Genomic DNA, 12182 nt, shown 5'->3' on the forward strand with positions numbered 1-12182 from the left:
ACAATTGCAATCGAATTATATTTGGCTCTTGTCTGACAGGAGCATGTTTCAGAGGTAAACAGAAAAACTAATGTAAAAACAATATAATGCTTATATACATACTGTGTCCGCTATCAGACAACGATACAAAAGCATAAGGCTTTCTAATTGGTTATAGTTGTAATTACACAAGATCGTGTATCCAGAATTAACATTATAACTGAGTGTAGGCTACAAACGCCATCTAGAGCTACGGGTAAAACCGTACACGAGTTCAAAACTGATGGACTAGATGAATGTGGATTAATATTGCCTCGTAACCTAAGTATTAATGAGCTATATGAAAAGGGGAAAAATCGGTAGAGTGAACTAGTCCTCGGACATTTCTCTTCCTGAATGATTTGAAGCGCATTGTTTGGCAGAAAGAAATCTTAATCGCTTCGGTCTCTTGGATCACTGACCTGTCCGCTTTCAAGTGATCTTGATAACCGACACATGACATTGAGGAAATTATTGGGTATCTTATCGTAAAGGTATTACGGTAAAACTAGATGTAATGGAGAGCGCCCTCTCAAAAGCTCTGGAAAGGGGTATATCACAAAACTATTAAAACGTTGGAAAGACATGAGGTTGCCTTGTATGTTGTCAATGTTTGCTTCAGATTCCCTACGTAGGTCACTAACTTTTCATGCCACTATTTTCTCCAGTAAACTTAATATTTACTTCGTTCCTTGAGGATGCGACGATGTTATTACCTTCCTCTGCAATAGTGGTGAAATCCACGGAATGTTCCATTTACAGGAACAGCTGAAGATAATGCCGCACCGAATATATGAAAGAGATGTGAAGGATTACAAGGAGAATTAACAGTGAATCAAATGCTTGCAAATTAACAATCAGGTAACCATGTGGGCCTTTTTAACGTTATGAACACTATTTTCTTTGGGCTGTTTAGGACTGCATGTTTGGTTGCTTGGTTTCTTTTTTTCCGGGGTTGGCGTTTGCTTCTCCGTTTGTCTTTTCCCCCTAGCCTTGAGCCCCTCCTTGTTTTGCTGCTTGTTAGCTAGCTATGTTGTAATGTTTACATTCAGGCCCGAGTATGGGAAACGCGCTCCTTTCCGATAGTGCATTTACTTTTCCATTACATATGTTAAAACCCTTTGCAGACAGTAGGCCGAAGACGTAACTACAATTTACAAAAATGTCTTTCTCTTCCGTCTCCTCATCAGTGGTAGGGTATGCAACAGTATTTTCTCTGCAGTGTGGCAGCTGGAAAGGCCTAATTTATGAATTGTAGCTGTCTAAGATAAATAGGTTACGATTTTGATATTGCCAGACAAATAACATAAGAAACAGGTCTTACAACTGGGAATATATAATCTCAGGCATATTTACACTTGGCTGTGGGGCCCTGGTGTAATATTCACAGGGCCTAGGTTACTCCACATAATCTATATCTTCATGAACTATGTTTTTTTAACTTGCATGTTGGTCAAAATGTTTAACTAAGGATGAGGTTTAGTCATTCTCAAACAAATGACATAGCTTTCGCAACAAACCACAAATCATCTTCTCTTTGCCAGCTCCCCGTTTTGCTGCAAGTCTTACGTAACAGGCTAGGCTATGTCATATCTTCTCTAATGAGATGAGTTAACAGCCAAATCAGCGAGGGCAGGGAATCGGCGCATGTTCGGAAAGTGCCTCGTTTGTTCTCTGTTGGTCGCGCGGTGTAATCAAAAGTATTGAACAGAACACTTAAAATCAATTTATGATTTTTAATGTTTCGTTTCTATCCTCGTGCATTCCCGCGAGTTTCTACAACGGCACTAAAATGCCTTCTCAGTCAGATAGCAGTCCATCGTCTGCGTAGGCCTACACGGAGACAGATAATTATCCGTAGCATGTTTACTAGTCTATTTGCATATGATGTCAGTGTGTAGGCTTAAAATCCGATCGTTTCCCTTTGAAAGTGGTTTTGATGCATTCTATAGGTTCCGCATAGACTATAATTTGTTTTTAGATGTTTAACAACTGTGGTGTTTTTGAGATGGTGGCTATTTAGTGACTATGTGTTTACTAGCGTAGGGGGTTGTTTGTATACTTTTATTAGGCCTGCCTGCAAATGTGGAACTGACATGTTACCTGGTAAAAGACTTACAGGTAGAGGTCTCTAGGATGCCACAGCTGAGCCCAAGAAACACCACCTGGGTTGTTGTGCTGTTTTACAGATTTAATCTTTTGAAAGTATTTGAGCTTTACAAATTGTTAGATGTCACTATCAGTTAAATGTCTAACATTGTCATGAATTATATAATCACTTTGATAGGAGTTTGGCTATAATTATGCAACAGAGGCCTATTACATCTTCATAATTTAGACATTGTAATAGCCTACTTGCATTGTCCCCATGAGAATAGGCCTATTCGTTCCAGACTTCCACCTCATATTATTTTGAATGACTAAAGTTACAAAATCAGAACCAAATGCATTACTGGCCTCCATGAAGACAAAAGAAGCACGGATGAGTCTATGCGTTGTAACACATAGCTCTAAGATTACGCTAAGGAATGTAACCAATAATATATCAAGTAATAGATACAATACGCCTGGGCGTCGTGTAGAATTACAAAATCGGATACAATCTACCCAAGTCTGTTTTACGGCTACATATTGATTAGATTCTGTGTGATTGGTCCTCCAGGGCACTTGCGTAGAGAGTTCAGGGATGAAGGCGTGGTGTTGTCGTACTCTATTCCCAACAACAAGACATTGAATGGAAACACGCGCCAAGGAATGTTGTGAATTAAATATTTCTTAGAATGTTAAAGCAAACGCAGCAGTTACTTTTTTTAGTAAGAAACTAATTAAAAATATTCATTTGGTGCGATATGGATGGCTTTGCGATATAGACATCCCGTAAACCACTGCAAGCCATTGTTTGTGTCTGAATTGGACTTCTCCACATCAAGATCAACAAGCAACAGCTAACGTTAACTTTTAGGCTTCCGATGAACGAAACAACTACTGTCACCTCCACGATTGAACAAGAAACACCAGAACATCTGCTAACGCTAGGTACTAACTGGCAACGAAGTTAAACGTTATTCTACGATAGCTAGCTGACGTTAGCTAGTATAACACGGACTAGCTATGCTAGGTAGGATGCTATACTGCCAAACTGAGGCTAACAATCTAGCATAGCGTTAACTAGCTATCCCTAGCATTGTTTCGGTTCACTGTTTGCCTGAATTGGCGATAGCTAGCATAGTTGCCCTAGCCAGCTCTTTTGCCACTTTTATCGCGCAACCTGCGTGCATGTGCGGTAATGTTAACCAACGTTAGTTTGTGGCCAAAGAAAGAACATGTGACGGTTAACGTTAGACTTTCCTAACGCTACCAGATTACCAACAACTGCCTAGCGTCAACTCGTGTCTCCCACTCTAACGTTGCCTTCTAATATCATTTAATAACTCGAGGAATTGAGGGCATTTCCTGATTGGTTAGCAAGATGGTTATCGTTGTTTTGCTGCTCTAGCTCGGTTAACGTCGGTCAGCTAGTTGACGTTAGAAGTAACTTGTACAGTACTCATATGATATGCAATCCGTGTCTGTCATGTGTCACTATATGATTGCTATAGTTGTGCAGGATAACTTTCACAGGACAAGAAAGGAACTGGTATCTCAGCTAGCTTCTGAGCTTACGTTAGTTGTTTGTCGACCTTAACGTTAGGGAGCTCATAAGGTAACATTAGAGAGTTTATTGAACTACCTTTTGTGTCGTCGATGGCTGGTTAGTAACGTTAGACCACTTTGTATATAATTTACAATATATTTTAATAACTTGTTGTTCGATGTTGGTAGCTAATATTAGCCAGATGGCTAAGGCTTTGTTGAAGCTCACACTAACTAACGTTAATGTTAGCTAGGAAAGCTATCAGGCTACCCAATGAGATTACAGCAGTTTAGCCTAGTAGCTAAATATCATGTGAACTTTATTTACAAATCAGTCGTTTAATGGACGAAGCTGTTATATGTGTATGTCATGATCTGGTTTTCTAGAAAGGTCGCGATTTCAGTGTCGAAGTGTCGCTAGTTTGGTTATTGGACTCCATTTCATGTCGACTCTTTGTTATTGCTTTGTTTCTGCCCCTGAGCACATGGCTTTCCTTGCTTTGTTGTTAAAGTTGCAGTACTCCCATTCTGCACTGCCCAGTCCTTTGTGTTTTGTCCAACTAACAAATGTTTTTATTATGCTTTGTTAAAAATAATATGTGCCTTTGAATCCTGCGTCGAAGACATGCGACATTTTAATGGTTTATTGTTGTTTGGGTGTGTTTTGGCTCGCTCGTTCGGTTAGTTTACATAGGCGCTGTATTTGGGATGGCTCCTACGGTGACTGAACAATGACATGCAATGTATCTTTTTTTTATTCTTAATCAAATAAAATAGACGGTGACTGAATTGTATTCAACCTTTAATTTCCTCCTTATCATAGTTGTTTTAGTAATCCGCAAGTATCTATATGTTCGTTACCCTTGCAGGTTACTGCCGTGAAATAAATCAACTATCTGGATATCTTTAGTTAATAAGTGCTGCTGCCATTATACACTGATATCCTGCACTGAATTGTGTGGTGTCCTATAGTCTCTAACTTTACTTGGTTGTAGGCCGCTCAGATTTGAACAGTGAATGTTGTGAAGAGTGTCGTGTTCAATCAAGAATTTTTTTTTTTCGAGAAAATAATGAAATGTGTTTTTACATAGAGTGAAGACAATCTAAAGCTGCAAGACACAAGTGCCTCCAGCACTGAAGGTCTCCCTCTTCCTGAGAGTGACTCGTCCCCACGACGTCACAAATGCGACCATGGGAAATAGCAGTGAATAGGCGGCCACCACCTGCCCCCTTAAATCAGAGGAGGTTCCTTGGGGAGCCCTGCAACACCCCTGTGCATCTCAGGAGAAGGTGAGTAAGAGCTTTTGGTGAAGCTCACAAAAGACTTTAACATGTTTGTGTTTGAGAGCCCACAACAGTCATCCACCCTAAGGATTGCCGGACTTGCTCTGGTCACAACAACTAAGACATGTCTGATTTGTGTCATGATGTAGCCCTCCAGTACGACGACAGTGGGGTCAACGAGACCGGCCTGTACTGCATGGCTCCCTGCACCAGGATGAGAACTTCCACCACACGCTCTTCTCGCAGCATCAGCAGCAGATTCCTTTAGATGAGTCTAGACAGTACAGCCATACCAGCGCACCACGTATGCTCCACCCTGCCACGCACCCTCCTCAGCAGAACCCCATCATGGTGGATCTTCACGAGCAGGTAGGAGGCTCCGCGAGAGCCTGAGAACTAGGACGGCAGTCTCCACTACTCTGCACAGGGGGTCAAGGTCATGTTGGTGGCGTCCATTTTGTTAAAATGGTATTTCTCTCTCTCCCCTTCAAGATGCACCAAGGATCAGTCCCAATATCTTACACAGTTACCACGGTGACGACCCACGGTTTTCCTATCCACACCGGGCAACCTATCCCAGGGTGCAACACTCAGCAGCTCCCAGCATGCTCGGTAATGTTCAGCGGACAGCTCTCTCTGCTCTGCTGCCTTCCTCCTCCTGTGAGTTTGAAAAGGAAGAGCTGGATTGTCAGCGAAGTTTGTGTAGTGTACACCTTATGACCCCATACCACTCCAGCTTTATTCTGTGTCAGTGTTTTTGTTGTAGACAACCATCAAGCCTTCCCTTCTCTGTTGTGTTTTCTTTTATAATGCAGATCAGATGTCATTTTGCACTCACCCCAGCTTCAAAGGTTTAATTAAAGCCATTAAACTGCTTCTGTACAGGTTCCTTCCATTTAAGAGTATGTAGACACCGTTAGCCACAGTTAGCCCAGCTGTTTTGTCAACATTGTACATAATAGCCTCTAATTGAAATGGTTGTGTATGCAGTGAGAACGTGATGCTTAGGAACGACTGACAGTAGAGTAGTATGTCAAAACGGTACACAAATCGTGTTGTCCGCTTGAGCCATAACATTTGTGCTGTCAACATATCCACTCCCTGTGTCATATTTGTGTAAGTAAATGATAGAAGTGTTAAAACTGTGTAGAATGTATTTGTGTACTTAGGCTATCACTTGATCAAGTAAGCAGTTGGCAAACTTAATGATCTCTAAGTTTTAGTCATAAGAGAGTCTTAATGATGAGATGAGTTACCAACTTAATTTTTCTGGAGGAAACAAAATGGTCCAGTTGGGTGCACACACACTAAACAAAGATGAAGCAAAACTATGTGCAAAATGTCTGACCCAATGGACCATAGTTAGACTACTCAAGATAAAATAAGACATTTCTTCAAATAAGATCATACGCTACAGTTAATAATCTCTATCGTTGTATATTTTTGTGTGTTTGTCTTCTACAGCTAATCCAAGCATGTACAATGCAGCATTTGCCAGTGTCTTACCAAGCCTTCCCGCCACTCATCTCCAGTGAGCATTTTATACTGCACCCCTCTCCACCTGTGCCCCCACACCAGCCACCACACCTTGCTCCTCTGAGCCAGTTTGTTCCCTTACAGCCTCAGCATCCGCGCATGGTGAGTGCCTATTGTTATGGGTCATTAGATGGTGTCAAAATGAGGGAAAGTAGGGCGGTAACTAAGGTGTGTGTGTGTGTGTGTGTGTGTGTGTCAAAAACAAAACAAAACAAACCAAACAAAGCTACGTTGGTCTGGCACCTAACAGACCCCTCAGAGAGATGAGGCTTACCTTCTTTCACACCGAAGTATGGTCTATACCATGGAGTGTCCTACATCAGTCGTGCCACGCATGGACAGTCCGCGCGGTTTTATCCCTTTTTTTTTTTTTTTTTTCTCCCGGTGTGGCTACAGGTGTTTAGCTGGTTTAAACAAAAGGAATAATGAATGAATGCTTGTATGTATGTGTACTTGGGTGTGTCTATACATGTATGTAACACTATTAGGAGGAACTTAATTTACATTGGAGGTATTTTCGTTGATTTGTCCTGAAAGATTTCAATGACTGTTTGGTGAACTATGGTTGCACCAAATGACGACAACGTAGAGCCAAATTGTATTGGGTTTGAATATTTGTTTTTGTTATTTGACAAGGCTCAGTTTTAAGCATCTGCTATTTTTGATGTATGGTGTTCATTTTCCAAACCCTATAATAGACTTACTTGCAGTTTGCCCATTGTTTTCTTGCACCCATGGGGTATTTCTTTTTAGGGGTCGGGGTGCAGTAATGGTAGTAGAAGTGATGATGCTCTGTGGCTGTCTTCAACATTCAGGCAATTTCAGTGACTCAGATGTAATGGGTGTGTACCCCTCTAGTTCAGTTTTGAGCTCCAGACTAACCAGCACGTTTTCCCGTACAGCCTCTGCAGAGGGCAGAAAATGAAGTTGACCTAAGAGGGGACCAGCACCCCATGGGGACCTTCTCCTATCCTCCTGCGCATCATCCACCAGCAATGCCTCCCTCAATGCCCTTGCAGTACCTTCCTCAAGAGCCGCTTCACCAGGAACTGCCCTTCGGAGTGGTAAGCTACTCAGACCCTTTTTTTTTTTTTAGTTCATGGAGCACATTTCTGTCAAACTCTGTTTTTGTGTCTGATGTGTTGTGTGTCTCTTCTCTGGTTGGGTGCAGCCATACCCCCATGTGCTGCCAAGGCGTGTAAATGGACAGAGATACAGGTTACAGCAGCCTTTGCCCCCGCCACCTCCACCGCCACCCTACTACCCTGGCTTTTTACCTTATTTCCTGTAAGTGACATCGTATCCGTTCAGTTCATACAGTCATCTCTCATGGTCATAATTTTGTATTAATTTGTGCAGATCTTTAACCAATGTTGGTTATTTGTGTATTTAAGATTTTGGGAATGCCAATGCTTTATGCACCCTTTAACATAAAACATGAACAGTGAAGCAGTTCACCTCCATTTCATTGAAAAGTTCCTGTTGCTAGCTGTGTGTCCTTCATCGGAAAGGTGGTTGAACTGATGTGTGTGTCTGTGCAGTTCAATGCTTCCAGTGCCTCCAACTGCAGTGGGCCCAGCCATAAGTCTGGACCTGGATGTGGATGATGTGGAGATGGAGAACTATGAGGTAATGGTAAAGTAGATCTTAAGAAAGACAAACCCCCTCCCCCAAAACAATCATAAATGGTATTTCTCAACGTTTCCGTCGAGATCTGTTCTTTTGTGGCGGTCATGTCACGTTTTAAAATGTAACTCTGAATTCTTCTCAGGCATTGCTCAACTTGGCCGAAAGGCTTGGCGAAGCCAAACCGCGAGGACTCACTAAAGCCGATATAGAGCAGCTTCCGTCCTACCGGTTCAATCTCGAGAACCACCAATCTGAACAAACCCTGTAAGTACTGCTCTGTGATGCACGAGGATGTTAATACACCTTGCTGGATGACCAACATTAACGTTGATGTTTCCATCTCATTTGCCCCCAACAGGTGTGTTGTATGCTTTAGTGATTTTGAGTCAAGGCAGCTACTCCGAGTACTACCCTGTAATCACGAGTTTCATGCTAAATGTGTGGACAAATGGTTGAAGGTAAGTTCCTCTGCACTGTCTTCCATGTTACCTTTGTTAGACCCTCAGACATGGGCTGTTGTTGTTGCTGCGCGGGTGGATATTGGTAAATGCGTCCATCCCTGTATGTTGCAGACCAATCGCACTTGTCCAATCTGTCGAGCAGATGCCTCGGAGGCTCATCGGGACGTCGATTGAGCCGGCTCCATGTTCTGCATTGGAAAACAGCACAAAAAAAAAAAACAAGAAGAAGAAAAAACACGACAAACACAACTGGAGTCCTTGACTGGGGATAATCTGCCACCTAACCTGTGCTCTCCAGCCAAACCAATACCGACATCCCTCCCCCTCCCCACTTCAACCAATAAGCAATCTTGGATTTTGTATGGAACGTGTTTGACCTCCGCTGTGCATCGTCGTGTGAGTTTCATCAACGCTACTGCCTACTATAGCCACCGATAGTTATGGGATTTTTAATCTCTCCTTCCCCAATCCCCCTTTTTCTTTTCTGCCCTCGTCTGTTGCAGACTCCAAAGATTTAACATGGATGTGATGTGTTGCCATTTTTATTATTTTCTTTGTTTTTTTTTTTTTTTATGAAATATTCTCTAGCTATTTGGGCTTTTCTTCACATAAGGCGCTAAAATATAAGGTGTGCATCAGCAGTCGGAGGGAGTTATAGGACTGGGATGAGGGGATGGTTGGATTGACAGACCTGTCAATCTGCCAAACAGGGAAGGCTTAAACAGTTGGTTGTTGAAGTTACTGAGCCATTCCACTGGTTCAAAAGAAACCGTTTGACCATCATAGATGCATGTTTGTGTAGGTGATGGGCAAAGTGACTTGTTAAATAATGTACGTTTTTTGCAATAATGTATCGACAATTTCAATATCGCTATCTGAGTTTAGTTTTTACATTTTATTTTCACCTGCGAATGCTATTGTGAAAGAATGACTTGCAGTGGTTAAACGTTCAGAATCTTTTAACACCTGATGTAAAAGGAGGGGAAAAAAAAGAAGAAAAAAACTCCAACACAAAATATGACTGCAAACGATGGACATGCACCTGGTTGGAAACCCTATCCCCCCCCCCGACGTGGACTTGAGGAGGGTTTAAGAATCTCCCTCTTAGCAGGGGGAAGCATTTGGGGGTGGGTGGGGAGAGTGGCGCGAAGTTGCGGGACAATGGCGTGGAGTGTTGTAACCATTGCTGCTCTGGCACTGGGCACACCCAGCCTGGCATAGACTCACAGCGTGAGGGGAGGGGAGCGGGAGCGGTGGGGGGCTGCCAGCCTCTTGCCAGAGTCATCTGGCTTCACTGCACAAGCCACCACACCACGTCCCCACTTCCCCACGTCCTCCATGTTCAGCCGGCTCCCTCCAGGGTCAAAAAGCGCCCGGCGCAATGTGGTGTGTTCTCCTACCAAAACACCCATAAGCTGGCACTTCAAAAAAACAACAAAAAAAAAGAGAGGGGCCCTAGACAACCTGGAGAGAATGCCTGGAAGAAGATTTTGCATGGACTCCTTTTTAGACTAGCAATATTTTAATCGAGAAATTTCCAACACATGTTTAACAATTAGACACCATTAAACAAAGAAAAGACGAAGTAAGCAAACTAAAAAAAAAGAAAGAGGGGAAAAAAAAGACATGCTAGCTTAAAGCAGAGAGGACCCAAGTCTTGGATGGCCTATATCTTACCATTCGATTGCACCTCTGCATTTGTGGTAGAGCTGGGGGAAGGAAAAAAAGAAAAGAAACGTACGTACGTAAAAGAAAATAACATCTGACATTCAAAGCTGACACTGGAGAGTTCGACGCCCTTTTGCAGAAAGCAATATGTGCAGTGAGTGTTTGAATGGAACATTTCTTCCTGTTTGTGGAAGACCAGGCTTTTTCCTTGTTTTGAGCCAAATATTCAATATACTCAAGATTTCAGCTCTGCCTTCTTACGACCTTGACAAGCACAAACCTATTACTAATCTTTAAAAAAAATATATATACTTTGTCAGTTCCACTTGTTTTAAGAGTATACGGTTTTTAAATGGTGTTATTTATTGGTTTTAACTTAGATAACATTTGAAGGACAAGGTCAGAGTACTAACATGGTATGTGTGTTATATTTTGGCAACGCTGTCAGGTCTCAGGCCATGTTAATGGTGTAAAGTGATGTAAAAGATAAAAAAAACAGCATTGTATGCATAGCTTCAGTGTGAAAGGTTTAAAAGTTATCGTCTTGTTTTGAAGACAAAAGAATGTTTTAAAATACCCTGTTAATGTAACTGACACTTCTTCTGCGTGCCAGTTGACTGTCGTAGTGTCCATGATCAGGAAGGGATTTAAACGGCATCCTTCAAGTTGGGTCTTACGAGTAATGCACTGTAATGTGTTCAATTCACTCTACTTAAACTTCCAAAATGGTATCCGGTTTAGGGTGGGGTGGGGTGGGTTTATGAAATAGGGTTCTTTTCAAAAGTGGTCTGTAATTCCAGAGCTAATATTCCTACCCGTGAAGAGCACTGAGTAGCAGTTACAGCCCATGTGATGGGGGACGGGGACCTTGCCATGTTTTAAAGCATTTCTGGTAAATATGTGCCAGCTCAAGAAAACAATATTAAAAAGAAGCCATTGTAATGAGTTTAACCCAGTTTTGATGACTTAATTTGATCTTTCTATATATACGCATATGTTCACTGGCATATATTTTAAGTTTAAAAGAAAAATCACTCAGGGCCTCTCGGTAACTAAGAAGAAGGAAAACAGTCGCGTTCAAATGGAAATGATGCCATGGGGATGTATTTGAATTTTGTTGGTTGTTTTCCTCAGGCCATGTGTTTTTAATGTAATCAACAACTAATACTTAATTTTTGCTGGTAGTAGTGGATGTTACACCATATAAAGACAGGCATGCTAGAGAGAAAAGAAAAAGGAGATATAATGTAGAGCGAAAAGAGGCATTGTGTCACTGCAACCAATCATCAGTGTATGTTACTTCAAACCTGTTCTACATTTCCTTTCCATGTTCTTGTACTTGAACGAAACACACATAGCGGTTGTGATCCCATTTTGTGCCTCTGTGCACACTATCCTACCTAAACCACTTCCAAGAAATATTCTAAAAAGGTGTTTGCATGATTTAAGAAAATTACAAAAAAAAAAAAAAACCTAGAACAAGTGTGTATTTTCAGTGGAAGATATCTAGAAATGGGGCAGGATGTATTTAATTGTGCACCATATGCATGCATGTCTGACCAGGTCCCCATCGGTTTTTGCTAGCTCTAGTTGGCTTTGGGTTAATCGGGGTTGGGGACTATTTGCTCAGCTAATTACTGCCATGCATTGTACTGCACACATTTGTAATAGAACTGAATGACTACAAGATTTTATTGCGCTAATTCTTTGTTACCAAAAAAAAAGATTACAAAAAAGAGAAGAGAAAAAGAGAAGATAAGCAAGAACAACGAGAAAAAAAAAGAAACGGTAGCTCTTCAGAAACTGGGGGATAGAGCTGGTTTGAACACATGGTTTCTTCTACCACATTTCTGCTTACGTTTATTGCCTCAGTGACTGAAATACATGCCTGAAAACTAGATAATCGAAAGCCATATAGTGACAAGGTGCTAGATGTTCTATTTTAGGTATGTT

General features: G+C 41.7%; 1 protein-coding gene across 4 annotated transcripts; it reads left to right on the plus strand.

Moving 5' to 3' along the window:
• The first annotated feature begins 629 nt into the window (after nt 1–629).
• Nucleotides 630–11958, plus strand: rnf44 (ring finger protein 44). Of its 4 annotated transcripts, none has more exons than XM_012831191.3 (11): nt 630–879; nt 4743–4941; nt 5085–5304; nt 5428–5595; nt 6400–6573; nt 7374–7535; nt 7643–7758; nt 8013–8100; nt 8243–8364; nt 8459–8558; nt 8673–11958. In XM_012831191.3, exons 2-11 carry the CDS (start codon nt 4835–4837, stop codon nt 8733–8735), a joined length of 1320 nt encoding a protein of 439 aa, XP_012686645.1. In that variant the 5' UTR covers nt 630–879; nt 4743–4834; the 3' UTR covers nt 8736–11958. The 4 variants fall into 4 exon arrangements, with proteins under 4 accessions (XP_012686645.1, XP_012686663.1, XP_012686654.1 ...); XM_012831209.3 differs by having other exon boundaries at nt 632–879; nt 5428–5547; XM_012831200.2 differs by lacking the exon at nt 630–879 and adding an exon at nt 886–3054.
• Nucleotides 11959–12182: the final 224 nt, after the last annotated feature.

Source organism: Clupea harengus, chromosome 20, assembly GCF_900700415.2.
Source record: "Clupea harengus chromosome 20, Ch_v2.0.2, whole genome shotgun sequence".
In the NCBI taxonomy this organism is placed as follows: domain Eukaryota; kingdom Metazoa; phylum Chordata; class Actinopteri; order Clupeiformes; family Clupeidae; genus Clupea; species Clupea harengus.

Coding starts and splice junctions, on each gene's coding strand:
- rnf44 (XM_012831191.3), top strand. CDS start 4,835: ATGCGACCATGGGAAATAGCAGTGAATAGGCGGCCACCACCTGCCCCC. Junction 4,942..5,084: donor CCTGTGCATCTCAGGAGAAG/GTGAGTAAGAGC, acceptor GTCATGATGTAG/CCCTCCAGTACGACGACAGT. Junction 6,574..7,373: donor AGCCTCAGCATCCGCGCATG/GTGAGTGCCTAT, acceptor TTTCCCGTACAG/CCTCTGCAGAGGGCAGAAAA.